The 26516-nt window shown below is 41.8% G+C and overlaps 2 protein-coding genes and 1 pseudogene across 2 annotated transcripts in view; 1 reads left to right on the top strand and 2 right to left on the bottom strand.

The window, feature by feature from the left end:
* DAD1 (defender against cell death 1) lies at nucleotides 644-26007 on the bottom strand. Its single transcript, NM_213944.1, has 3 exons — nucleotides 25739-26007; nucleotides 12114-12288; nucleotides 644-879 (listed from the first exon to the last, which is right to left on the bottom strand). The coding sequence occupies exons 1-2, from the start codon at nucleotides 25947-25949 to the stop codon at nucleotides 12158-12160; spliced, it is 342 nt and encodes a 113-aa protein (NP_999109.1). The 5' UTR covers nucleotides 25950-26007; the 3' UTR covers nucleotides 644-879; nucleotides 12114-12157.
* Nucleotides 19980-21201, bottom strand: LOC106504476 (annotated as a pseudogene).
* ABHD4 (abhydrolase domain containing 4) overlaps nucleotides 26211-26516 on the top strand; it is a 35289-nt gene continuing 34983 nt past the window's right edge. Inside the window, exon 1 of the mRNA XM_021099270.1 lies at nucleotides 26211-26320. The gene's annotated coding sequence lies outside the window, so the exon portion shown is untranslated. The remainder of the gene's footprint in view (nucleotides 26321-26516) is intronic.

Genomic DNA, 26516 nt, shown 5'->3' with positions numbered 1-26516 from the left:
CTACCATGACACATATCAACCAGGCCTAGACTTCAGCCAGCAGACCTATTGTTCCACCCAAGCACATCATGGACTCTGATCTTAAACAAGTTACAAAGAGGAGCTTCCTCTTCTTCACCTATCTAATGAGAAGCGGAGCCCCCAAGGTAACAGTAAGAGCAAAATGAGAGAACACTTGTGAAGTTGGTTTGGACAGCAGTGTATCCTGTAAGAAGGCATGCACACAAGCCCCACTTTCTGCACTCTTCCTATGCAGTCTAAGAGATACATATTTCACTTTCACCACTAAATCATGTTGAAACAGATATAAATGGGGAAGCACACACTGAGTTAAATTTCTAACAAAGTGCTTAATGATGCAGTTCCAGGAATGCATTGTGTCACAAGAGCGGAACCACCTGCAACGATTGAAGGATTAGTAAAGGATTACCAGCTCCAGGGAAAAGACAAAGGGCTGTCGTTTCCCAGGGATGTCAGCACTGCCTTTGTCATTAACCGCAAATACACTTATTGAAAACGTGGAGGTAGATTCAAAGTTGCAAGTTATCAACTCCTAAAGAGCTCTGCCCAGAGGATTGAAGGAAAAAAAGGGTTTTAACCCCAAAAAAGAATAAAAACAAAAAACAGAGCCAGAGGCAGGGGTAGGAGTGGCATGGAATTCTTTAATCTGGAAGGCAAAAAGGTTACATTTAATGGCAGGCAAAGACTGTATTAATAAATGACCAGTACGAAGTTACAAAGTTATTCTGAGTCAGAAGCCGCGGGACTTTTCTGGGCTCTGTACAATCAGAGTGGTAGTAAGCATAAATCTGAAGAAAATCCATGTGTCCAGCAAACTGCCATCTTAAGAGCTCTTGTCCAGGGGAAATCAGAGTGAACCTGAAAGAAAGAAGCAGAAAGGTAAGAAGAGCTGTTCGAGGTTTCTAAAAATATCATGTGATACTACAGACAGGGCCTCAAATCCTTCCATTTAATTCTAGCCCCCCAAAGACAAAGGTAATTATGGGGTTCCCAAATTCTGGACCATACTTAAGCCAGGCTAGAACAACCTGAATAAAACAAACATTTTTCACTGAACATTTTACAGAGCTATACATAAAAATTCAGAGTTCAAATCTGAATTCCAAGCACACCAAGGCATAACTGACTCGGCACTACAGATGCAGGTTCTCACACCAGCTCTACAATTAATTAGCTGTACAACTTCACTTAAGCCACTCTGACCTCTCTGATCCAAAACCTTTTTTGAGGTTAGAGGGCTGCAACTTAGCCTAAAGAGTTTTTCTGGATTTAGAAAGCTTATAAAGCACTAACTTCCAGAAATTTTTTCGTTTTTGTTTTTTGGGGGTGTTTTTTTTGGGGGGGGATGGAAGGAAGAATTCAAAAGAAAGAAAAATTCCTAACCTCAGACTTAACAAAAGACCAAAACAAAAAAAGTAATTTTGTTTTCACTTAAAGGTAAGATTATTTTAGGCAACAAAGAGGTAGAGAACAACTCTAAGAGAAGTGGCCATGCTGCTGCCAAAGTCAGATGAGACTGGTCTGTGAGTTGTGAAGTGGGGTCCTAGCCCTGCCCTGAGGACACAAGCTTCCTTTCCCACTCCCTATGGGAGGGCTGCCTGCCTGCTGTGCTCCCTAGGGGCCCCAGTGTCTCCTGCCAAAAGCAGCCCATTTTCCTGCTGTGTGCCATAAAAACACCGTAGTCTTCTATACGTGTCATGACTCGCAAAAGGCACAGCCTTATTCTGTGTTTTGATTCAGGTGACCTTGATATTGTAGCATCAGAGCTTAAAGGAAAGATCTTACACTTCTCGCCAAATTGCTTTTATTTCACCTACAACGATATTTTGAAAAATGCTACATAACTGCAGGACACTCCTACCTCAGTGGAATTATGAGAAATATGTAAAAAAAACAGCAAGAATAAGGAGCAAAAGTGATCGATGACAGTGTCAAATAAGAACAAAGAGACCTATTCAAACTCACCTATTCACTCCATCAGTTTTTTTGGGGGGGGTCCGCATTCACAGCATATGGAAGTTCCAAGTCACAGCTTCGACCTTCATTGCCAGCTGTGGCAATGCCAGATCCTTAACGCACTGTGCCACAGCAGGAACTCCATCACCAAATTTCTTAAAGCAAACTGACAACAGGCTGTGAACTAATACACATGAGTTCTAACAGCCAAAGTACAAGAGAATTAGAGCACAGGGCCATTTCAGTGAAGAGCCTTAATGTTTCAAATTATCAAAGAAACCCTCATTTAGTACAAAAGTCAAGCTTTGAGATCCTATGGTATTGAAACATTTAAATCTAACTCACTGGGCCTGGCCTGTCTAAAAGGCAAAAAACGACTCACGAAAGTAAATCCTTCTGACAATGGCTTTCCCAAAATTCCTATTTATATACTTCTATTCCCTTTTTTTTTCCCCCTTGTCTTTTTGGGGCCACACCCGCAGCATATGGAGGGTCCCAGGCTAGGGGTCTAATTGGAGCTGTAGCCACCGGCCTACACCAGAGCCACAGCAATGCCAGATCCGAGCCGTGTCTGAGACCTACTCCACAGCTCACAGCAACACCAGATCCTTAACCCACTGAGCAAGGCCAGGGATTGAACCCCCAACCTCATGGTTCCTAGTCGGATTCGTTAACCACTGAGCCATGACAGGAACTCCTTTTTTCATTTAGTTGTTTTTTTTTTTTTTTCTCTCTTTGAAATATTAGCTCAACAAAAGTAGACTATTCACCAGCTCAGAAGAATGATTTCAACTGTTAAATAGGGGAGAAGGTTTCAGGAAACTGACTAATAAAATTCCCTCCCCTGATATCGCAGCATGAAGGTGGAAGACAACTACTGAGAAGAGTTAGCATGACTTCTTCAGTCCATTCACCCAAGGGGGAAAGACAGCACCGTTTGACTAGCCTGTTCTCATCATCTTAAGAGAAAGCAAGGCACAACACAAAGAGCCATTAAAAATAATTACTCTCTGTAGAGACACAAAAGATGATGCCAGACAGGGTCATTTCTATCTGGAATCTGTATGCTTCCCCAGCACCATCTCTATTCAGACACCAGCACTGAGCAGATTACACTCAAATACTGATTCTCCTTCAGATCCATCTCATTCCTGATCCTAGTCACCCAATTAATACTGAAATTGGAGAAAATGTAAATCGAAAACTATTCTGCAGAAACGCTAGGTTCAGAGCTCAATGTGAATCACTATAATTTCAGGAGGCACAGATCATCTACTTCTAAAAATAAAAGGAGCTTTAGAGATCAGCTAGTCTAACCCTCTCATTTATAGATGAAGAAACTCACCTGATCTGTCCAGAGCTGTGCTGTTCAACACCACAGCCACTAGCCACAGGTAACCATTTAAACTTAGCTAAATGAATAAAATTTAAAATTCAGTGCCTCCGTCACTTAGCCATATTTCAAATGTTCAATAACTACATGTAGCTAGCACTGCAGTGGCTGGCACAAAATTCCATCTCCCCAACACCAAGTTCTACTGAACAGCACTGGTCCAGGGTCACCCTCGCTAGATAAGCCAGGACTCCCAATCTGCACTCTCCTCCATTTCTTTCGGACCACATTAAAGATAACCAACTTTTGCAGAAACATCTCGGATAACCTGTCTTCAGCCTTTCTTATCAACCTCTCCTAAGTTTTTCTCATTTAAAAAAGAGAAGCAGGAGTTCCCGTCGTGGCGCAGTGGTTAAGGAATCCGACTAGGAACCATGAGGTCGCGGGTTCGGTCCCTGCCCTTGCTCAGTGGGTTAATGATCCGGCGTTGCCGTGAGCTGTGGTGTAGGTTGCAGACGCGGCTCGGATCCCGCGTTGCTATGGCTCTGGCGTAGGCCGGTGGCTACAGCTCCAATTCGACCCCTAGCCTGGAACCTCCATATGCCGCAGGAGCGGCCCAAGAAATAGCTAAAAAGACAAAAAAAAAAAAAAAAAAAAGAGAAGCAACTTTACTACTATTAATGGAAACCTTCCAACGAGATGTATATATTCATCATCCCAAAGTCTCTAAACATAATAGAGGAAGGAATGTAAAAGTTTGGAGTCAAATGTCTTTTATTAAGTTTCCACTTGGTCACATTAGTTTCAGGCTCTGGAGAAGTCAACTTACATTTCACCAAGGTTTAATTACCTCAGGTGTAAACCAGGAATACTACTATTTGTCTCCCTTCATCACAGGGGAGGCCGTGAGGATCACATGGGCTGCTGTGTATATGTGTGTCCTGCAAGCCTGGTAATGGGAGAACTGTAAAACATTTGACAAATGATGTCTCATTTTATAAAAGGCCTTATACAAATATTGCACGTTTTGTTACAGACGGTCACACTTTAACTCTCCATCTCCTGTGATGGACGATGAAAACCTGGTAATATGGATAAAAAATAACTGAAGAAAAAAGCAAGAAGAGGGGAAAAAAGCAAAGCTCAAATGAGGATCCACACAAACAGCACGGTTCTCCTCAAACACAATGGGATTATCATGAATACTATTCATCAGAGGCTTTAACAGCATGCGAGAGCCTCTGAGGACCATCCAGGCCAATCCCCTCCTTGTGCAGACAGGGAAACTGGGGCCCAGAGATAAGCTTATTTGTCCATGAAACTAGTTAACAACACAGGTCTCCCGACTTCTAGCCTCCTGCTCGTTCCCCACCCCACAGCCCCTCATAACAATTGTTTCCTTGGCTCCTTTCTTCCACAACACTTGCCATGTGTCTTAGCATCCATGTAACTAATAATACAAGCTATTCTATTCTACACTTTCTTGAAGCTGAAAATAATTTATTCATTCACACATTCCTTCAGCAAACATGCACTGTGACCCTTAACGCTATGCTAATAAAGTCCCTATCCTCAGAGAAATTAGAAGTCCAGTGGGAGAGACAGGAAAACGAATGGTTTCATAACAATATGGTAAGTGCAGAGTTAGAGGCATACACCAGGGGACCCTAAGAGCCCCAAGAGGAGGCTCCTAAGCAATTCAGGGGCAGGATGACTTCCAGGAGGAACCATCTGGGCTGCAAGGACAGAGAAAATAAGGCAGGGGATGAGCTTTATAAACACAAATCTACTTAATATTCTTTTTTATGTAGCTTTTAATAAATGGACCAAATACAAAATAGAGTTCAGTCACCAATTAGAGAATTATCAATTAGCTTTTTTATTTGTAATAAATAAAATAAACAGGTTCAAGGTGTTTTTTTGTTTTGTTTTGTTTTTTTAGGACCATACCCTCGGCATATGAAAGTTCCCAGGCTAGGAGTCCAATCAGAGCTCTAGCTGCCAGCCTACATCACAGCCACAGCAATGTGGGATCTGAGCCGCATGTGCAACCTACACTACAACTCATAGCAACACAGGATCCTTAACCCACTGAGTAAGACCAGGGATCAAACCAGAGTCCTTGTGGATACTAGTCGGGTTTATTACCACTGAGCCACGACAGGAACTCCAGGTTCAAGGTTTCAAAAATAAGAGGAAAAGAATCTCATCTTCTAATCAGGTAAAAATGAATTGAAAAAAAGATTATACTCTGCCAACTCAAAATATTTTTCTACAAATTTAGAATAGTTCCTTTTTTTGATAACTTATTTAGTGACTAGACCTAATTCAATAGAAGGTAAAATGTCACAGAGAAAATGAAATAAAAAATAAGCCACACACACACACACACACACACCCGCACCAATGAAAAATTAAAGATTATTGCCAGTTTGAGATCAAGCTGAGAACAAAAACAGGTCTAGAATAAACCAAAAAGGAAGCCCTTGAACTGACAAGGTAAGAAAAGGAAATATTAAAAGGTAAACATGTGGGTCTCTGTGCACTTGGTCTTCCCTATATAACAAAGCCCTGGGGCTACTTTAAGGTTACACATCTTTTTGTGCCTAACTCGACATCGCCCCCTTTTGGCCAGAATGTAAAGTCACCCCCTCCCACCCAATACATAGGCCCTCTTGGATCTCTGCTGCCCTCCTGTGACAGGAAAGAAACAAGTTTTATCACAAAGGTATGGGGTGGCTTTTTCCTCCAAATTCAATTTCTCTTAGGCTTTGTAGTACCTTCTCTCATCAATGAAATGTACAAGCCACTAGGTGGCAGTAAAGTCTAGGAAATAACATTTAGATTCTTTTCCAGAGGTAATTTTCTAGATTACTGTAGTACTTTACTGATGAATTCGAAAAGCCAAGAGCAATTGCTTGTTTGTAAATAGTACTGTTTGTTAGAATGATGTTCGGCCAAGCCCTATAGCCCCCTTGCTCCAGCCAGGGTTAAACACTGAATTTTTAAAAGACCTGTGGGAGAACAGTGTCCATCATAAAAACAAAGCAGCACTAACAAGGTTTCAGCACTCTCCCCCAGGCTGAGCACACTTCCAAGCTCAGGTCTGTCCCTTCATCAAAGCCCCATTCACTTTTCCCTCTGATGCAGGGCCCAAGTCACAGGAACTTTCCTTCCCAAACTGTGACCCAATGTCCCCCTTTCCTTCATTTCCCTTCAGAACATGAGATAGGCGGATTTTCTGAAAAGAATTTCACAAGGAAACATGGAAAAACAAACCAGGAAACATTTACAGATAGTGTGTAAATAAATACTTAAATATTCAAATCTACTGAACTTCTATATCACACATTCATTCAAAATAGATTTACTGGGAGTGCCCATCGTGGCACAGTGGTTAATAAATCCAACTAGGAACAATGAGGTTGCGGGTTCGATCCCTGGCCTTGCTCAGTGGGCTAAGGATCCGGCGTTGCCGTGAGCTGTGGTGTAGGTCGCAGATGAGGCTCGGATCCCTCGTTGCTGTGGCTCTGGCATAGGCCGGTGGCTATAGCTCCGATTCAACCCCTAGCCTGGGAACCTCCACATGCTGCGGAAGCGGCCCAAAAAATTGCAAAAAGACAAAAAATTTAAATATTTTTAAAAAATTAAAAAAAAATAGATTTACTGACACCTAAATGCCAAACACTGATCATCATTTGAGGTGTACATGAATTCTCTCAACTCAGAAGCCCATTAGAAGCATTTTGCACTTCTGCATTTTCATTTTTAAGATAATCTAAAAAATGAGTCTAATTCTTTTTTTTTTTTTTTTTTTTTTTCTGGCCTCACTAATGGCACATGGAAGTTCCCTGGCCAGACTGACTCTGAGCTGCAGCTGCGACCTAAACCACAGCTATGGTAACACTGGATCATTAACCCACTGCCCCACAAGAGTGGGAACTCCCATGAGTCTATTCCTGACCACCAGGATAGCCACCCATACCAGTGCTGCCAACTGAACAGCTAACTTTAACCACAAGTTGTCCACTGCCATCTTTGGACAAGTTTTCAGGAGGCCACAGAAGTCTGAAGTTTGGAAAAGGTTGTGTTAACAGATCTAGGTTTTGCACTAGTCCTAGCTGAACAAAGAAGAAGTTCATTCAAGTCTTAGAGCAAAGGGAAGGAATGGGGACTGGAGGGATTCAAAGGATCATCAGCTCAATCTACAATGTTTTACCTGTTCAAAATCTATTCATTCCACAAAGGGAGCAAGAATATACAACAGAGAAAAGACAGTTTCTTCAATAAGTGGTGCTGGGATAACTGGACAGCTGCATGTAAAAGAATGAAATTAGAACACTAACACCATGGACAAAAATAAACTCAAAATGGATTAGAGATCTAAATGTTATTAGACCAGATACTGTAAAACTCCTAGAGGAAAACATTGGCAGAACACCCTTTGACATAAATTGCAGCAGTATCTTTTTGGATCCACCTCCTAGAGTATTAAAAATAAAAAACAAAAATAAACAAATGGGACCAAATTAAACTTAAAAACTTTTGCACAGCAAAAGAAACAATTAACAAAACAAAAAGACAACCCACAGAATGGGAAAAAAGTCTTTACAAACCCTGACAAGGGGTTAATCTCCAAAATATACATCTCATACAGCTTTATATAAAAAAAAAGCACCCAATTAAAAAGTGGTCAGATCTAAACAGACATTTCTTCACAGAAGGCAGAGAGTTGGCCAAAAAGCACATGAAAAGAAGCTCAATGTCACTAATTATTAGAGAAATGCAAATCAAAACTACAATGAGGTATCACCTGACACAGGTCAGAATCGTCATTATCATAAAGTCTACGAACAATAAATGCTGGAGAGGGTGTGGAGAAAAGGGAACCATCCTACACTGTTGGTTGGAATGTATGCTGGTGCTGCCATTATAGAGAACAGTATGCAGGTACCTTAAAAAACGAAATTTAGAACTATTATATGATCCAGCAATCCCACTCCTGGGCATGTATCTGGAGAAAACCAAAATCCAAAAAGATACATGCACCCCAATGTACACTGCAGCACTGTTTACAATAGCCAAGACATGGAAACAACCTAAATGTCCATCAACAGAGGACTGGATAAAGAAGATGTGGTGTGTACGTACACACACACACACACACACACACACACACACACACACACACACACACAGGAATATTACTCAGCCGTTAAAAATCATTAAATAATACCATTTGCAGCAACGGGGATGGACCTAGAGATTATCATACTAAGTGAACTAAGTCAGAGAAAGATAAATAGCATGCATCTCTAATACGTGGAATCTAAAAGAAATGATACACTAGAACTTACAAAACAGACTCAAAGATCTTGAAGTCAAACCTATGTTTACCAAAGGGGAAATGGCAGGGGGGATAAATTAGGGGATTGGGACTGATATACACACACCTCTATATTTAAAATAGATGGGTAACAAGGACCTACTGTATACCATGGAGAAATTTACTCAATACTGGGTAATAACCTATATGGGAAAAGAATCTGAAAAGGAATGAATATGTGTATATGTATAACCGATTTACTTTGCTGTACTCCTAAAATCAACACAACTTTGTAAGTCAACTATAGTCCAATAAATTGTTTTTAAAAATCTGTTCATTCGACAGATATATGGTGACAGACATATGGTGGTGTTTGTTATATTATTCCCCATATCTTCTATATTTTTTAAATTGTCATAATACAAGCAAAGAAAGTAAATAATAAAGGAAAGGACAGTGATAAAATAATTGTGGTAACTTTTGGGGGTGGGGGGGTTAGGGCTACACCTGTAGCATACAAGGGTTCCCAGGCTAGGTGTAGAATCAGAGCTGTAGCCACTAGCCTACACTACAGCCATAGTAATGCCAGATCCAAGCCACGTCTGCAACCTACACCACAGTTCACGGCAATGCTGGATCCTTAACCCACTGAACAATGCCAGGGAGTAAACCCACGTCCTCATGGATACTAGTCAGGTTTGTTACCACTGAGCCACAACAACAACTCCTGTGGAAACTTTTTAAACACATTTAACTGCAATCGTCAAATACTTTAAAATAAGAAACTTTAAGCAAAAACAGACATTAAAAAAATTTTTTTGACATCAGACTGGATTATCAGACTTAAAAGATTTCCAGCAAGCCTCTTTGAAACTCCGTTTCTAATCTATAAATGGAATTAGCAAGCCTATTCTCATGAGACTGTTTTGAAAATAAAAACAGAATGAGGAGCACTTACAGCCTGGCCCACGTGAACACTCACTATCCGCTAACCTCCTTACTTCTCCTTAAGTAAATTTCTTTAACTCAATGCCATTTTCTTTTTATTTGCCTTTTTCAGAGTAGCTACTGGGTTTTAAATGTCACCCCCAAATTCACACAAGAGCAGTACACTATAGATGTATTCTCAACATACTTGGCAAATACGGAGAATATCCAATTTGTTTTGTTCTGTCTTCTGAGTTGATATAAATATTGAAAGCCCACTTGAAAATCAGTTTAAAAGTGTTTTAGCGCATCGCACACAGAACTGAGTTAGAAGCACAGGAAAAAAAGGCAAATAGTTATATATTTGAAAACTGAGAGCAGGACAGTACAATATATGTCAAATGAAGGATCTCTATGAAAAACCCCCTGAGGAGTCCCCCACAGAATTTCTCTACAAATACACTGTCTGTAGAAGGATTTAACACGTCATCTGGGACTGGAGGACTGTGCTGTACCTTGGGCCCATAATTCCCTGCTGAACAGGTAGCCCTAGGTTGTTAATATGGCCTGCAGCATGCAATTTCTGCTGAGCCTGCTTTCTCTCTGTTTTTGTCATAATTTTGAAATACTAAGCTCTTTGCAGCAGAGCTCTCCTCCAATCACATCAGCCCTAGGAAGTAATTTTTCATGATCTGGTAACTCCCTGATCTTAGAGAATATCCTTGAACTGTTTGCTCTGTTCCCTGCTTAAAGCACACACCACGACTCATCCAAAAAAAAAAAAAAAAAAAAAAATTAACTTCAGAAATTCAGAGTAAGGCAATCAGAAGACTTAGGACCTTCCCAACAAGGTTACTATCCAAGCCCAAGGGTTACTTATGATGTTCGCAGGTCAATGAAGGTCACTGTTGGTAGGTGAGTTTCCTAGCTGTACTCAAGGAGCTGTCAATGGCCAGACACCCTGTCTGCTGCCTCTGCTCCCAGATGACACGGCAGCCCCCTGCTCTGGACCCTCACAGAGCCTTGTTCAGGTCTTTAGTGTGGCTCTAACTGCTATGTTTACATGGCTTATCCCCTTCTAGACTGTTCACTTTTTAAAGGTAGGAGCCATATTTTACTTCTCCTTGTGTTCCCAGTATCAAGGCACTGACTGGCACATGGGGGAACAACTCAAGTCCTGATCCGGTCTCCAAAAAGTCCAACTCTATTAGGATAGTAAGAAGTGGTTCTCCAACTTTTTTACTGATATACACCATCTCTGTCAACCTACACTGCCAAAAAAAGAAAAAGAAAGAAAGAAAGAAAAAGAAACCTTACCTGAACATAACAGAATTGTTTGGGGAGCAATATCAATAATGAAAGAAACTTACATAATATATTAAGTAACTGATTGATTCAGGCCAGAAACAGTCGAGTCAATGCTATTGCATTCACTTTGCCCACTGTTGCTCTAACTCTTGTGTTAGATTTCTGATATGTACGAAAATGATACCTTTCTAAGTAATGACAGAAAAAGGTTGGTCCTGGGGTATTCTTCCCCCTAAAAAAATTAACATTTCCTAAGGTTCTCGTGTCTCTACCTTAGTAATAGCAACATTTAATTTTGTAGTGGACAGGCAAAGGACAAAGCACATTCATTCATCAGTAAGTGACACAGGATACTGGAAGAGCACTAAGCCAAGAGCAGCACTAGACTGAGGCACTACCCGGCAACCACTTTCGCCAGTGGACTGTCCTGGTCCTCCGTTTTTTTCACATATAAAATAAGCATCAATATAGTCAAGTAATTCTCAGAACTTGGGATTCTGCTTATTAGGAGGGAGGAATGGAGGGGAGGGCTACCACACGTGAAGAGCCCAAGCAAAGAGGGTTTTTCAACTTTTGTCAGTCAAAACAACTCTGGCGCCACTGCTCTTTTATATACTGAGATTCTATATGTATTTACTTAGGAAAAAAGAGCTCCAATGCTAAGAAAGACAAACAGGCAAAATGAACCAAAAAGCATCTCATCCTATATTTTAAAGTGTTCCCCCAAGCTAATCCAATTTTTCCATTAGTTTTTAATTTAGCACATATATTAGCAAACAGCTATGGTCATTCATTCAGCATACACTGGACGTTTATCAGATGTAAGCACTATACTGGGTACCGTGGGGACAATGGCCCAGCATTTGAAGTCATCTGAGACCACAATCAGAAAAAAAAATTATAAAGCAAATCTAAAAGCAAAACCACAATTTACATCTCTTCCAAGATCTCAGAGTTATTTTCATGGAGTTATTGGTATGGAAATTAATGTATCAGCTACAAGCAAACTCTCATTTTCTGTTATCTTAATGATCTGTAGAACAGTGAGACGAGAAGGCAATGACCAAGAGCAGCAGCACTCATGAACCACGATATTAATGCATACTTTGCAGGCCAATATGGAAAATTCTGCAAATGTCTTATCAGCAATAAGGGAACCCTGCCAACCAGATCAAAACCAGCCCCTTCCAACTTCTAGTCCTAAAATCAACATTATGGGCAAGCACTAAGATCGTCACTTACCTTCTTCTAGTCTCCTTCTCCTCAATTAAGTAAACGGGAATGATTCAGCCAACAAAGTTCATGACAACGAGGTGCAGGATGGTGCTGGCAAAGAGAAAATCAGCAAAGGCTCGCTCTGGGGAGATGCCTTGGAAATCTGCTTTGTTCTGCGGGTTGATCTGTATTCTCAGACACACTGCACATGAAGAAAAACATAAAAATGATTATCAAGAAGTATGAAACAAGTATGACTAATGAAATGACACCTAAGTCCATCAAAAGGCATATGCGCAAACGATACCCATCAAGGCCCTCAAGTAGAAACAATTTAATATCTACCAAAAGTAAAATGGGTAAATTTTTATGGCACATGCACACAAGATAAACCTATATAGCAGTCAAAAGGAACTTCAAAACATGGACAAATTCCACAAATACAATGTTGAGCCTCACAATCCAGAAGCCAAAAAACACATGCTATATGATTCCATTTACATAAGGCTTAAAATTGGCCAAAACCAATCTATGGAAATACAAGTCAGGATAGCATCATCTTCGACAGAAGGACAGATGACTGGGGAGGTGAGAGGAGAGGCCCCTAATTCCTGCTAATGCTCTATATATCTTGATCTAGTGATGGCTAAAAGGGTGAATTTAAAACTCATTAAGTTGTACACTTAAATTTTACGTTGCTAACTGTTTGTTAAAGGGAACACTATGACTTCTCAGGCTAAAAACCAAAGGCCTACTTAGAAAAAAAATAATAATATATATATATACATATGGAATACATATATATAAATATGGAGTTCCCATCATGGTTCTGTGGGTTGCAAACCTAATTAGTATCCATGAGGACTCAGGTTCCATCCCTGATCTCACTCAGTGGGTTAGGAATCCAGCACTGCCATTAGCTGTGGTGTAGATCGAAGATGCAGCTCGGATCCCATATTGCTGTGGATGTGGCATAGGCCAGCAGCTGTAGCTCCAATTCAACCCCTAGCCTAGGAATTTCCATATGCTATGGATGCAGCCCTAAAATATATATATATATACACATACATACACACACACCCCCATATATACACACACATGTATTAGTTTTAGATATATATAAAACCAAAAAATCTTTAGAACTCTCTTACCTCCTGATTTAAGTTTATAATTATACCTAGATCAAGATGTATTTGAGAGAGCAACAAAGGAGCTAGGCTGAATGACCAAATGTTATAAAATTGTGAATTATTTGCAACAGAATGAGCACAACATTGGATAGCAGAGATGCTTATCCGTAAGGACCTCATGGTTGTAGATAATCTTTTTTTTTTTTCACTTTCACTTTTTGGCTGCACCTACAGCATATGGAAGTTCCGCAGCCAGGGACTGAATCTGATCATCCTTTGCTGCAGCTGTGGCAACACTTCAACCTGCTGCACAAGCCAGGGATCAAACCCACATCTCTGAAGTGACTGAGCGGCCACTACAGTTGGATTCTTAACCCACTGAGCCACGGCAGGGACTCCAGTTGTAGATAATCACTGATCTCAAAGCTCTAGCAGCTGCTTGTCTCAGGAAAGGCAAGAGCTATAAGTTATAACTTTGATAGAGAACTCCCCATTGTCACATTCTACGCCCTTCAAGATTGCAACCTGATACAGTAGCCTCAGTCACCATTTGACGTGAAAAGAAAGCTCTAGGAATACACTTTTCCAAAACATCTTTACACCTGTGACAAACGATTACACGACTTAACTAAATCTGCTTCAGGCTAGCATCCATTCCATCACTAACCAAGAAAAGACAATGAACTGAAATCTAACCCAAAGGTCAGAAAACTACCAGACTACCTCTCTAGAACCTATCGCCATAGCAAAAGAGTTTTCATTATGCCCAAACATGCAAAAACTGTGGAAAAACCACTGATCTTTTCAGGCACCTGGACCCTTCAAACTATGAAGGACACCTGACTGAAGCAAGGGCAGCCAATTAAAATCCTGCTGCAGCCAGTACCCCTTGGTTCATTCATCTGAGAGAGCAATTCTGGCAGCATCTATTAATATTTAAAGTATTCTTACCTTTCTAATTTATCTTACAGAACAAAGACATTCTAACAGCATGTTTGAAAAAAAAGTGAAAACAGTCCAAATGACATCAAGGGGATTATTTAAATAAAATTACACTACAGACACACAATAAAATCCAATGCAATTATTCGAAAGGATGGGATCAATTCTCTATAGGTTAGTATCCAAGACATATTAAGTGAAAAAAAGCCAAAAAATTATTCCAATCCACATTTAAGACCAAAATTTGAAAGATAGGCGCCAACCAAAGATCTATGGGTGGAGCATTCTAGGCAGCAAGAAAAATCTTGACATGTTCTACACGTAACAGGTCAGACCAACCAGACGGTAGTGATCACAGGCAAGAGAATGACAAGCACCAAATCCTGTGGGGCTTTGAAAGCTTCAGTAAAGAGTCTGAATGCAGCTCTAAGTGCAATGGAAAAATATTTCAAAGTTTTTTGTTCGTTTTCTTGTTTTTTTTTCCACCTCTCAGCCTATGAAGTTCCCAAGGCCAAGGATCAGATTTGAGCCCAACTGCAACCTACACCACAGCTGCAGGAGCACCATATCCTTTAACCCACTGCGCCTGGCCAGGGATTAAACCTGCATCCTAGCACTGCAGAGACCCCACCAATCCCATTGTGCCACAGCGAGAACTCCTATTTCAAAGTTTTGAGCAGATGAGTAAAATATGATTTACATTTTTTAAGGACTGTAGAAGTGGAGAATAGTTTGCAGAGTTAAAGAAGCAGAAGCATCTTACATGTAAGAGCCTAAGAGTTTGGGTAACGACAGTAAAAATGGACGGAAGGGAAGAGATACAGGCTCTATTTTGGAGAAGACAGGGCTTACTGATGTAATGGATGTGAGAGAAATCAAGGGATCAAGAAAGCCTCCTAAGTTTTTTGGCTTCAACAACTTCACCAGTGTTAACACCATGTACTGACTGGTGAACAGACAGATGGCTGGGCAGGAAGGTTCAATTTGGAGTTGTGTGTCAGACATCAAGTGACAATGTCAAGTGGGCAACTGGATTTACTAATCTGCAATTCAAGGAACAGGTTGAAACTGAAAATATAAAGGTGGCAGTTGCAGTTATACAGGCATTATTTTAATTCACCAATGGGAAAGAAATACAAAGAGAAGGGGGCTAGACAAATGCCCTTAGACAAAGAAGTACCTACCACAAACAGCAAGAAGGAAAAACCAGTGAGGTGAGAAGGAGCAAGCAAGAGAATGTAGTGTTGTTAAAGCTTTGAGAAGTACTCCACTCACACAGAAGCAGCCAACTACATGAAGTGCTCAAAGCTGCTGAGCATTCAGGTAAGGAGAGGGGCATGACCATTAGATCTGGCAAGATGACAAAAGTAGTTTCACTGTAGTGGGGGGGACAGACCACCACCAAGGGTAAGTTAAAGAATGAATGGAGAGTGAGAAAGCAGAAACAGCAACTTAACTATCCTTTCAAGGAATTCTGTGACGATGGAGAAGAAAGAAAGGGAATGGCAGCTGGAAAGGTATCTGGGGTCAAATAATTTTTTTTTTTTTTTGGCTGCATCATAGCAGTGACAACACCAGATACTTAACCCATTGAGCCACCAGGGAACTCCAAATGATTTCTTTTTAACTGGATGATATTAGAGCGTGCATATATGATGGGAATGATCCAATAAAGAGAAATCAATGATGCAGGACGGAGGGTTGACTGCAGAAGCTGAGTCCCTGAGCAAGGAAGACTAGAGCCTCTGCACAAACCAAGGAGCTGCATTTCACAGGAGAGGAACACACTCTCCACCATCACAGGGACTAGGGCAAAGAGTAGGGGTACAAGTGTAGGTGGGCTGCTACGATCCTTGGTGGGAAGATGAAAGGATTTTAGTGAAAAAAAATAAAGCAAGGGTGGCTCAGCGGGTTAAGGATCCAGCACTGTCACTACTGTGCCTCAGGTCACTACTCTGACATGGGTTCAATCCCTGGCCTGGGAATTTTTCACATGCTGCAGGCATGGCCAAAAAAAAATAATAATAAAAATAATAAAGAGGATCATCAACTGAGAATAAACAATAAGAAACACAGGAGTTCCTGTCATGGCTCAGTGGTTAACGAATCCGACTAGGAACCAGGAGGTTGCAGGTTCAATCCCTGGCCTTGCTCAGTGGGTTAAGGATCTGGCGTTGCCATGAGCTGTGGTGTAGGTCCCAGATGCAGCTTGGATCTCGAGATGCTTTGGCTGTGGCTGGCGGGCTATAGCTCTGGTTAGACCCCTAGCCTGGGAATCTCCATGTGCCACAGGAGCAGCCCTAGAAAAGGCAAAAAGACAAAAAAAAAAAAAGAATAAGAAACACAGAAAAGGAGTTCCCATGGTGGCTCATTGGTTAACGAATCCGTCTAGGAACCACGGGGTTGTGGGTTTGATCCCTGGCCTCGCTTAGCAGGTTAAGGATCCAGCGTTGCCGTGAGTTGTGGTGTAGGTCGCAGATGTGGCTCAGATCCCAAGTTACTGTGGCTCTGGCACAGGCCAGCGGCTACCGCTCCGATTAGACCCCTAGCCTGGGAACCTGCATATGGCACAGGTGTGGCCCTAGAAAAGACAAAAAAAGGAAAAAGAAAAAAAGAAAAAAAGAAACACAGAAAAGAGTGAAGAGAGAAATTATGAAGTATGTTTTGGAAAAGAAAACATATTAGGGAAGTAATATAGGACCACTGGGCAGGGCTGAGTGCCTATTTGCGTTCCTGTTCTCGCCAATACTCCATCACAGCACCATATCCCAATTTACTTGTCTGCCTCTCACATGTGTTCAGGGAATAACAGGTAGCTCAAAATGCTGGAACATAAAGTACAGAGGAGGCAGAGGCAAGAGATGAAGCTAGACATGTGGCCAGGATCAGACCAAAGCCTCTACATGATGAAAATTTTTTTAAATTGTTCTTTGGGAACCAGAGACAAATTTCATGTGGGGAGTGGCACAATCAGATCTGCAAATCAAATCAAGCTTGCAAACACAGTGGAAGGTGGACTGGAGGGAGGGAGATCAGGTGGGAGATCAAAAAGGAAAAATTACAGTCGTCTAGATAAGAGATATTGAGAGTCTGAGTGACAGAGGATGAAGAGGTAGCAATGAATATGAAAAAGATTTAGAAACAAGATCCTCAGACATAAGGCTGGCAAACTTCCAATCTCTTGGATAACAGTTACAGTCCCAGAATCTAACAGATAATTCCTAAAGAAATGCTGGTCCCGAGTCCACACACAGCCCAGAAGCTCCAAGGCACTAGAAAATACTCAGAATCAGTCCTCCTTACCTTTCAAATTCAAACTTTTTGGATTTGTAAACTAAGGGGAATTTTTTTTTTTTTTTTTGGCCATGCCCTCAGCATGCATAAGTTCCCAAGGCCTGGGATCAAACCCACACCAAAGCAGCAACCCAAGACACACCAGTGACAATACCAGACCCTTAAACTGCTGAGCCACCAGGGAACTCACACAACATTTTTTTCCCCCCTTTTTCAGCCACATCCCCAGAATATGGAAGTTCCCAGGCCAGGGATCAAATTCAGGCCACATCTGTGATCCAGGCACCAGCTGGGGATAGAACAGGCAACAAGAGACAAGACAGATCATTAACCTACTGCACTACAGCAAGAACTCCAAAAACTTTTTTTAAAAAATTATTTCATATAGACTAGAAAATAGAATAAAGCAAAGTCATGAAATGACTTAAAAACTGACTTCAAGATCAAAGACTTATTTTAAGGACAGTCTTAATGTTTTCCACTTTTCCCTCCTAAACAGCACTTTAAACGAGCAAAAAGGGATTTCAGCTAGGTAAAAAAGGAAACCAGAAGGGCTGCCAACACTGGGATGCTACTCCGGAAAAGGGACAGATGTCCTTTTCTAGTTATCTAACCACAAGATCAACAGTCAACTGCTGAGGATTTTTTTTTTTTTTTTTTTTTTTTGGTCTTTTGTCATTTAAGGGCCACACCCAAGGCATATGGAGGTTGCCAGACTAGGGATCTAATCAGAGCTGTAGCCGCCAGCCTACGCCACAGCCACAGCAATGCCAGATTCGAGCCTCATCTGCAACCTACATCACAGCTCACGGCAACACTGGAATCTTAACCCACTGAGCGAGGCCAGGGATTGAACCCACAACCTCATGTTTCCTAGTCGGATTTGTTTCCACTGCACCATGACAGGAACTCCTGAGAGTGTTTTAAATCTGTCTAGAAGGAGAAAAATATTCTACCTCTGAAGTCCTTTAACAGCCTACTATACTGTAAACTGTTGATGCCCCCCCCAAAAGATTTCCCAATGGCAATTTTCAACCTCTGGCTCCTTCTTGAAACCATGGGTAAGTCTCTCAGTCATGAGACAACAGAAGAAAATAGACCATTTTCATCAGGCCCAAATAACACCAGGCTTTTTAAAAAATGTAGCATTCTATATTGGTTTAAAATGTGCTGATCAATTTCCAAAGAGCAAATGCTATAATAACACATGCAGAAGGAATGGAAGAGAACTGCCAAAAAGAAATTAAGGGAATCAGACTAAAGAACTTTTCCCGCCAATTCATCCTACAAACTAACACCATTTTTAATGCCATTCTCTCTGTTACTCAAATCTTAAAAAACATGGAGTTCCCGTTGTGGCGCAGGGGAAAAGAATCCGACTAGGAACCATGAGGTTGCAGGTTCGATCTCTGGCCTTGTTCAGCTGGTTAAGGATCTGGTGTTGCTGTGAACTGTGGTGTAGGTCGCGGAAGCGGCTCAGATCTGGCATTGCTGTGGCTGTGGCGAAGGCCAGCAGCTACAGCTCTGATTAGACCCCTAGCCTGGGAACCTCCATGTGCTGTGGGTGTGGTCCTAAAAAGATGAAGTAAATAAATAAATCTTAAAAAATAAAAAAATAAAAATCACTAGATATATTCCTATTACCTACAGGATAAAATTCCTTAGCCTGGCACTCAAAGCTCTAGCCTCCAACACCTCCTAATCCTTCAACATAATCTCCTACAACTCCTTTCCTCAGCCAAACTGGTCTCCTCCCTTTTCTTCCAATAGGAAACACAACATGGAGAAGTTAGAAACTTTAGCATCATAAATAGGGACAAGCATTCTCTTCTCAAAAATCAGAACAAAGGATAAACTCCCAATTTCAAATTTCCCATTAAAACCAGTATCCAGGTGAGGATCTGGGCTAACAAATGGCAGCAGTGGATTTGTAAGATCAAAGCTGTCAAAAGAAATGTAAGTAATACCCTTCTACAGCAACTATGAATTGTCATGAATCCCTTCTTTTCTTGAAGCAGCTTTCACTTCTCTGACCCAGCTACCTGTTATCTAATAGGAATGAAAATCACAACCCCCCATAAGGACTCCACTGTTGTTATTATTATTATTATTATTATTATTATTATTATTGCCATACCCATGGCATGTGGAAGTTCCTGGGCCAGGGATCAAACACATACCACAGCTGTAACCAGAGCTACAGCAGTGACAACACTGGATCCTTAACCCACTGGGCCATAAGGGAAATCCAGGACTCCGCTATCAAAAGTCCCTTCACTAGGCATTCTCTTCAATGACAAGGCATGAACTTCTCATTGAGAGAGAAGGGAGTCTGCCAATTCAAATTAGCCACAAGAGCTTCAAAAATACAACTGAGTGGGAGATCCCTTCGTGGCTCAGCAGTTAACGAACCTGACTAGGATCCATGAGGATGTGGGTTCAATCCCTGGCCTCCCTCATTGGGTTAAGGATCCAGCATTGCGGTGAGCTGTGCTGTAGGTTGAAGCAGCAGCTCGGATCCCACGTGACTGTGGCTTTGGCGTAAAAGGCTGGCAGCTGTAGCTCCGATTCGACCCCTAGTCTGGGGACTTCCATATGCCGAAGGTCCAGCCCAAAAAGGCAAAAAAATAAAAGGAAAAAAGTATGACTGGGCATAAGGAAAAATTATCTGCTCAAAATAATCTTCTGGCTTTTACCACGCCAAAATCTTCCACTCAAGACCACACTCACTCTTCTGCAAACCACCCTCTTCCATGTTGCCCAGAGAAGTCATTCTTTTTTTTTAACTGAACAAGTTTCATGGTTTTATTAACACAGATGCAATGTGCATACGAGCCCACTATTCATTTCAACTCGAGGTCTAAGCCACATCTGCCACAGGTTGTGGCAACACTGGATCTTTAACTAATGGATACTAGTTGGGTTCTTAACCTGCTGAGCCACAATGAGAACTCCTGTCTATTTATTTTCTTCACTGCACAGCCTGGCATTGGGATTGATAACCCTGATGGCCACCTGGGCCGCTCTCTCCACAACGGCTTTGCAGTTCTCGGAAGAGACGTTGTGAGCAATCTCAGCACACGTCAAGCTCCTGTGTACCAGAAACTTCTGGAAGCCACTGAGCAGCATGTGCTTTGTTTTCTTTTTGCTCCCACAACCAATGTTGGGCATCAAGATGTGGCCCTTAAACCTTCTACACACCCTGTTGTCAATGCCTGTGGGTTTCCGCCAGTTCCACTTAATTTTGACACATAGGTCTGACTGGTGTCAGATGAACTTCTTGGTCCTCTGATGATCTTGGGCTTCACGAAGGGTCTGAGAGCAGCCACCATGCCAGGCAGGAAATGGCTGCCACCTTTGTAGGCAGCACCAAGGAAGAGCTGAGAAGTCATTCTTAACCCTAGAAACTTATGAAGCCAGGGTGATTTAAGCATAAAGGAGGCTTTTTTTTTTTTTTTTTTAATTAGCTTTTAGGCCCTGCCCTATTCCTACTTTTCCAACCTGGAAGACAAAATTTTCAAGATTCCTTCTCCAATCTGACTAATAAAATCCTTACACTTGTACAGTATTTATGGGGAATGTGATGCAAACAGAGTAGTGTATCTGATGATGGGAACCTATAAACTCCTCAAAGTCAGAACACTGCTATAAAGAACTAGGTCTTGGAGTTCCCGTCGTGGCACAATGGTTAACAAATCCAACTAGTAACCATGAGGTTGAGGGTTCGATCCCTGCCCTTGCTCAGTGGGTTAAGGATCTGGCATTGCCATGAGCTTGGTGTAGGTTGCAGATGAGGCTCGGATCCCGTGTTGCTGTGGCTCTGGTGTAGGCTGGAAACTACAGCTCTGATTCGACCCCTAGCCTGGGAACCTCCATATGCCTCGGGAAGCGGCCCTGGAAAAGGCAAAAAGACAAAAAAAAAAAAAAAAAAAAAAAAAAAAAAGAACAAGGTCTTAGTCACCTAAAACAAAATCGAAAGACAATACAGGCTAACTCTGCAACTCCAGACCAGGCTAGTGCACCATTCCTTAAGCTTACTTTAAGATCTAAGAAACAGAGAAGGCAGGCATGAGCCTGAACTAGCTATCTGAATGTGTAAAAAGCATTCTATAGATTTGTAACTTTAAGCTGTACTTAAATCTCCACTTAGGAGTTCCCTGGAGGCCTAATGGTTAAGAATCTGGAGTGTTGCCACTGCTGTGGCTCAAGTCACTGCTATGGCAAGGGTTCAAACCCTGGACCAGGAATTTTTGCATGCCATGGGTACAGCCCCCCCTACCCCCCAAAAAAATCTCCACTGGAAATGAAGTCTCCAATGTTGTACTTTGTGCCCCAATCACACTGTATAGACTCACTAAGACAAAAGAAATACACCAGATGTATCCTCAAAACTTTTACCATATAATACCTTGTCTTACATTCAAAATACAATATACAACTTGACTGATGATGATCATGTTGGGAAGAAAAAAAAAAAAAAATACACACACACGAATTTCGGCATGTTCTCCAAGTCATGGAGCAGGCAATACAGTGATTACAAAGGCTCATGTGGTAGCCACCTATAAACTCTACTGGCTAACACTACCTGGACTACCATGAGGTTGTGGTTTCAATCCCTCACCTTGCTCAGTGGATTAAGGATCCGGTGTTGCCATGAGCTGTGGTGCAGGTCGCAGACACGGCTCAAATCCTGAGTTGCTATGGCTGTGGCCAGCAGCTACAGCACCAATTCGACCTCTAGCCTGGGAACTTCCATATGCTGTGGGTGTGGCCCTAGAAAATACAAAAAGACAAAACAAAAAACAACAAAAAAAAAGCATCATCCACAAGAAATAGGCAGGGCAGCTTAATCCAAAGTCAACTAAGAATGATTCAACAAGCAAGGCATGTATATTTATATTCCTTACACTATTCACTGACAAGTTTTACAGGAAGTTAGGAGTGATTAGGCTAAGGTGAGAGAGATGCTTAGAGGTGGGTTTTCCTTTTTTTTTTTTTTTTGTCTTTTTGCCATTTCTTGGGCCGCTCCCGCAGCATATGGAGATTCCCAGGCTAGGGGTCTAATCGGAGCTGTAGCTGCCAGCCTATGCCAGAGCCACAGCAATGCGGTATCCGAGCCGCATCTGCAACCTACACCACAGCTCACGGCAACGCCAGATCGTTAACCCACTGAGCAAGGGCAGGGATCGAACCCGCAACCTCATGTTTCCTAGTCGGATTCGTTAACCCCAGCGCCACGACGGGAACTCCGGGTTTTCCATTTTAAAAGTCTACTGACTTTAAATCACATCCAAAAAAATTAAATACCTAGGAATAAACCTGACCAAGGAGGTGACTTATATGCTGAGAGCTATAAAACATTAATCAAGGAAATTAAAGAGGACGCAAAGATATGGAAAGATATTCCACACTCCTGGGATGGAAGAATTAATATCATTAAAATGCCCATAATACCCAAAGCAAGTTACAGATTCAATGCAATCACCATCAAATTAACCATGACATTTTTCACAGAACTAGAACAAATAATCCAAAAATTTATGTGGAACCAGAAAAGACCCAGAATTGCCAAAGCAATCCTGAGGGAAAAAAAAACAAGCATCCTGAGGGAAAAAAAAACAAGCAGGAGGCATAACTCTCCCAGACTCCAGACGATATTACAAAGCTACAGTAATCAAGACAGTGTGGTACTGGTACAAAAGCATACAGACCAATAAAACAGAACAGAGAGCCCAGAAATAAACCCCAAAATCTACAGTCAATTAATCTTTGACAAAGGAGACAAGAATATAAAATGGGAAAAAGACAGTCTCTTCAGCAAGTGATGCTGGCAAAACTGGACAGCTGCATGTAAATCAATGAAAAGAGAAAACACCCTCACACCATGCAAAAAAATAGTCTCGAAATGGTTTAAAGACCTAAACAAGACACCATAAAATTTCTAGAAGAGAACACAGGCAAAACATTCTCTGACATCAACACTACAAATATTTTCTTAGGTCAGTCTCCTAAAGCAATAGAAATAAAAATAAACCGGTGGGACCTAATCAAACTTACCAATTCTTGCACAGCAAAGGAAACCATTAAAAAAAAAAAAAATACAACCTAGGGAATGGGAGAAAATAGTTTCAAATGATGCAACCAATAAGGGCTTAAATCTCCAAAATATACAAACAACTCATACAACTCAACAGCAAAAAAACAAAGAATCCAACTGAAAAATGGGCAGAAGACCTGAACAGACATTTCTCCAAAGACATATGGATGACCAACAGCCAAAGAAAACATGCTCAACATCACTAATTATTAGAGAAATGCAAATCAAAGCTACAATGAAGTACCACCTCACACACGTCAAAATGGCTATTATGAACAAGCCTACAAATAACAAATGCTGGAGAGTGTGGAGAAAAGAGAACGCTCCTACACTGTTGGTAGGAATGTAAACTGGTACAACCACTACGAAAAACAAAATGGAGGTACCTCAGAAAACAAAATATAGAACTACCATATGATCAGCAATCCCACTCCTGGGCATCTATCCAGACAAAACTTTCATTGAAAAAGACACATGCAGAGTTCCCATTGTGGTGCAACAGAAATGAATCTGACTAGGAACCATGAGGTTTCGGGTTTGATCCCTGGCCTCGCTCAGTGGGGTAAGGATCTGGTATTGTCATGAGCTGTGGTGTAGGTCGAAGACGTGGCTCACATCTGATGTTGCTGTGACTGTGGCGTAGGCCTGCAGCTGTAGCTCCAATTTGATCCCTAGCCTGGGAACCTCCATGTGCCACAGGGGTGGCCCTAAAAACCAAAAAAAAAGAGAAAAAGATATATGCACCCTTATGTTCATTGCAGCACTAACTCACAACAGCTAAGACACGGAAACAACCTAAATGTCCATCAACATATGAATGGATTAAGAAGACGTTGGAGTTCCCATTATGGCACAGCAGAAATGAATCCCACTAGGAACCATGAGGTTGCGGGTTCAATCCCTGGCCTCACTCAGTGGGCTAAGGATCTCGCGTTGCCGTGAGCTGTGGTGTAGGTCACAGTTTCGGCTCAGATCCCACGTTGCTGTGGCTGTGATGTAAGCCGGAAGCTGTAGCCCCAATTGGACCCCTAGCCTGGGAATCTCCAAAGCTTTGAGGGTGGCCTTAAAAAAAAAAAAAAGACATGGTGTATATATACAGTGGAATACTACTCAGCCAAAAAAAAGAACAAATTAAATGTCATTCGCAGCAACATGCATGGAACCAAAGACTCTCATACTAAGTGAAGTAAGTCAGAAAGAGAAAACAAACAAAAAAAAATGGAGTGTCCATTATGGCTCACATTAACAAATCCAACTAGCATCCATGAGGACTCACCTTTGATCCCTGGCCTTGCTCAGTGGATTAAGGACCCAGTGTTGCCACAAGCTGTGGTGTAGGTCACAGACACAGCTTGGATCTAGCGTTGCTGTGGTGTAGGCCAGCAGCTGTAACTCCAATTCGACTCTCAGCCTAGGAAATTCCATATGCTGTGGGTGTGGCCCTAAAAAGCAAAAAAAAAAAAAAAAAAAAAAAAGGAAAGAAAGACAAATACCATATATCGCTTATATCTGGAATAATGGCACAAATGAATCTATCTACAGAAAAGAAACAAACCCATGGACATGGAGAACAGGGAGAAGGGGAGGGAGTGGGATGGGCTGGGAGTATGGGGTTAGTAGATGCAAACTATAGCACCTAACCCTAGAGTGGATAAGCAATGAGATTCTGCTGTATAGCATAGGGAACTATATCTAATCATCAGTGATGGAACACGATGGAGGATAACGTAAAAAAGAATATATATATATATATATACATATACACATACATATGTATAACTGGATCACTTTACTGTACAGCAGAAATTAATAAAACATTGTAAGTCAACTATAGTAAGTTTAAAAATAAAAAAAAAAAGTCTACCAACTTCAAAGTTGTGTTAAAGCTAGGTGGAAATTGGGAAGAAGTTTTCCCTGGACTATATATACAAAGTGAAGAGGATCACCAGGTTGCACAGCAGCATGAAAGTGGTTTCTATATTTAATTCCAGCTCCTTGGTGATTCTCCAGTAACAGGCACGCCACCTGTCTGACCCTCCATTTCCCCATTCACAAAGAGAGAGCAATGCAGGCTCCTCTCATAACTTGACAAGGCAGTGTTCTGATACAAAGAGACGAGCACTGTGGGAATAAAAGCAGCGCACCAAAGAAACACATTATTATGGAGATTATTACTGAATCATTACCCGCTAGAATGAAGCTCCCCACGCAAGAGATAAAGCCGGAGAGGAAAGAGTTGAAGGGGAAGGTCCCCACGAGGAGACAGTAACCGAATTGCAGCGCCCCGGTCAGCAGTATATACAAGAGATATGCATCCAACAATTTCAGACGCTGAGGAGTGGAGCTCAAGTACTCTTCTAAGAACCGGGAGATTACCGACAACACCGACGCCGACATGACTATAAACTTGGTACTTCGGCCGGCGTACCCCAAGCTCCTAGAGTACCAGACGACCACACCGGATGTAGTCTTAGCGCATGCGCAGCGGTACAGCCCAGCTCCGTCCTCCCCGATTTGCGCAGGCGTATAGACCGACCAAGGCGCGAAACAACCAATGCGCAGACGCAGAATACATCCTCAAAATGAGAACTACAGCCAGAGAAAGCTAGTGCGCCTGCGCAACGGATCTTTCCCTGTGCTGGAGACGTGTACTCTTTTTGTTCCATTTCCGCCGTCAGGTTGGTGACGCCCACAGTTGCTCTAGCAACAAGATAGTGCGGGAGGAAGACCGGGAGAGGCTTTACAGCCAATAGCGAAGCTACTCCGAGGTTTGGAGTCTCTTTGGTTCACTCACGTTCTCAAACATATACTATTTAGATCTGCTATAGGGCAATGTCTGGCGCTCTCCGGGTTCAGTACTTGTTCGGTCCTAATTCTGTTAAGGGCGCTAACTGCGATCCGTCCCAGATCATTGGAGCAAGTCAGGTTGCCCCAAAGTTGGAACCACCCGATCAGTGTCTGAGC

This window comes from Sus scrofa, chromosome 7 (assembly GCF_000003025.6).
Source record: "Sus scrofa isolate TJ Tabasco breed Duroc chromosome 7, Sscrofa11.1, whole genome shotgun sequence".
Lineage (NCBI taxonomy): Eukaryota > Metazoa > Chordata > Mammalia > Artiodactyla > Suidae > Sus > Sus scrofa.
This window is presented reverse-complemented; position numbering and strand designations above follow the sequence as displayed.

What these genes read in the sequence shown, in the direction of transcription:
- DAD1 (NM_213944.1), bottom strand. Translation starts at nt 25,949, where the DNA reads ATGTCGGCGTCGGTGTTGTCGGTAATCTCCCGGTTCTTAGAAGAGTAC. An exon ending in GGGGAGCTTCATTCTAGCGG is followed by an intron (nt 12,289 to 25,738) that starts GTAATGATTCAG and finishes CTTCATGTGCAG; the next exon opens with TGTGTCTGAGAATACAGATC.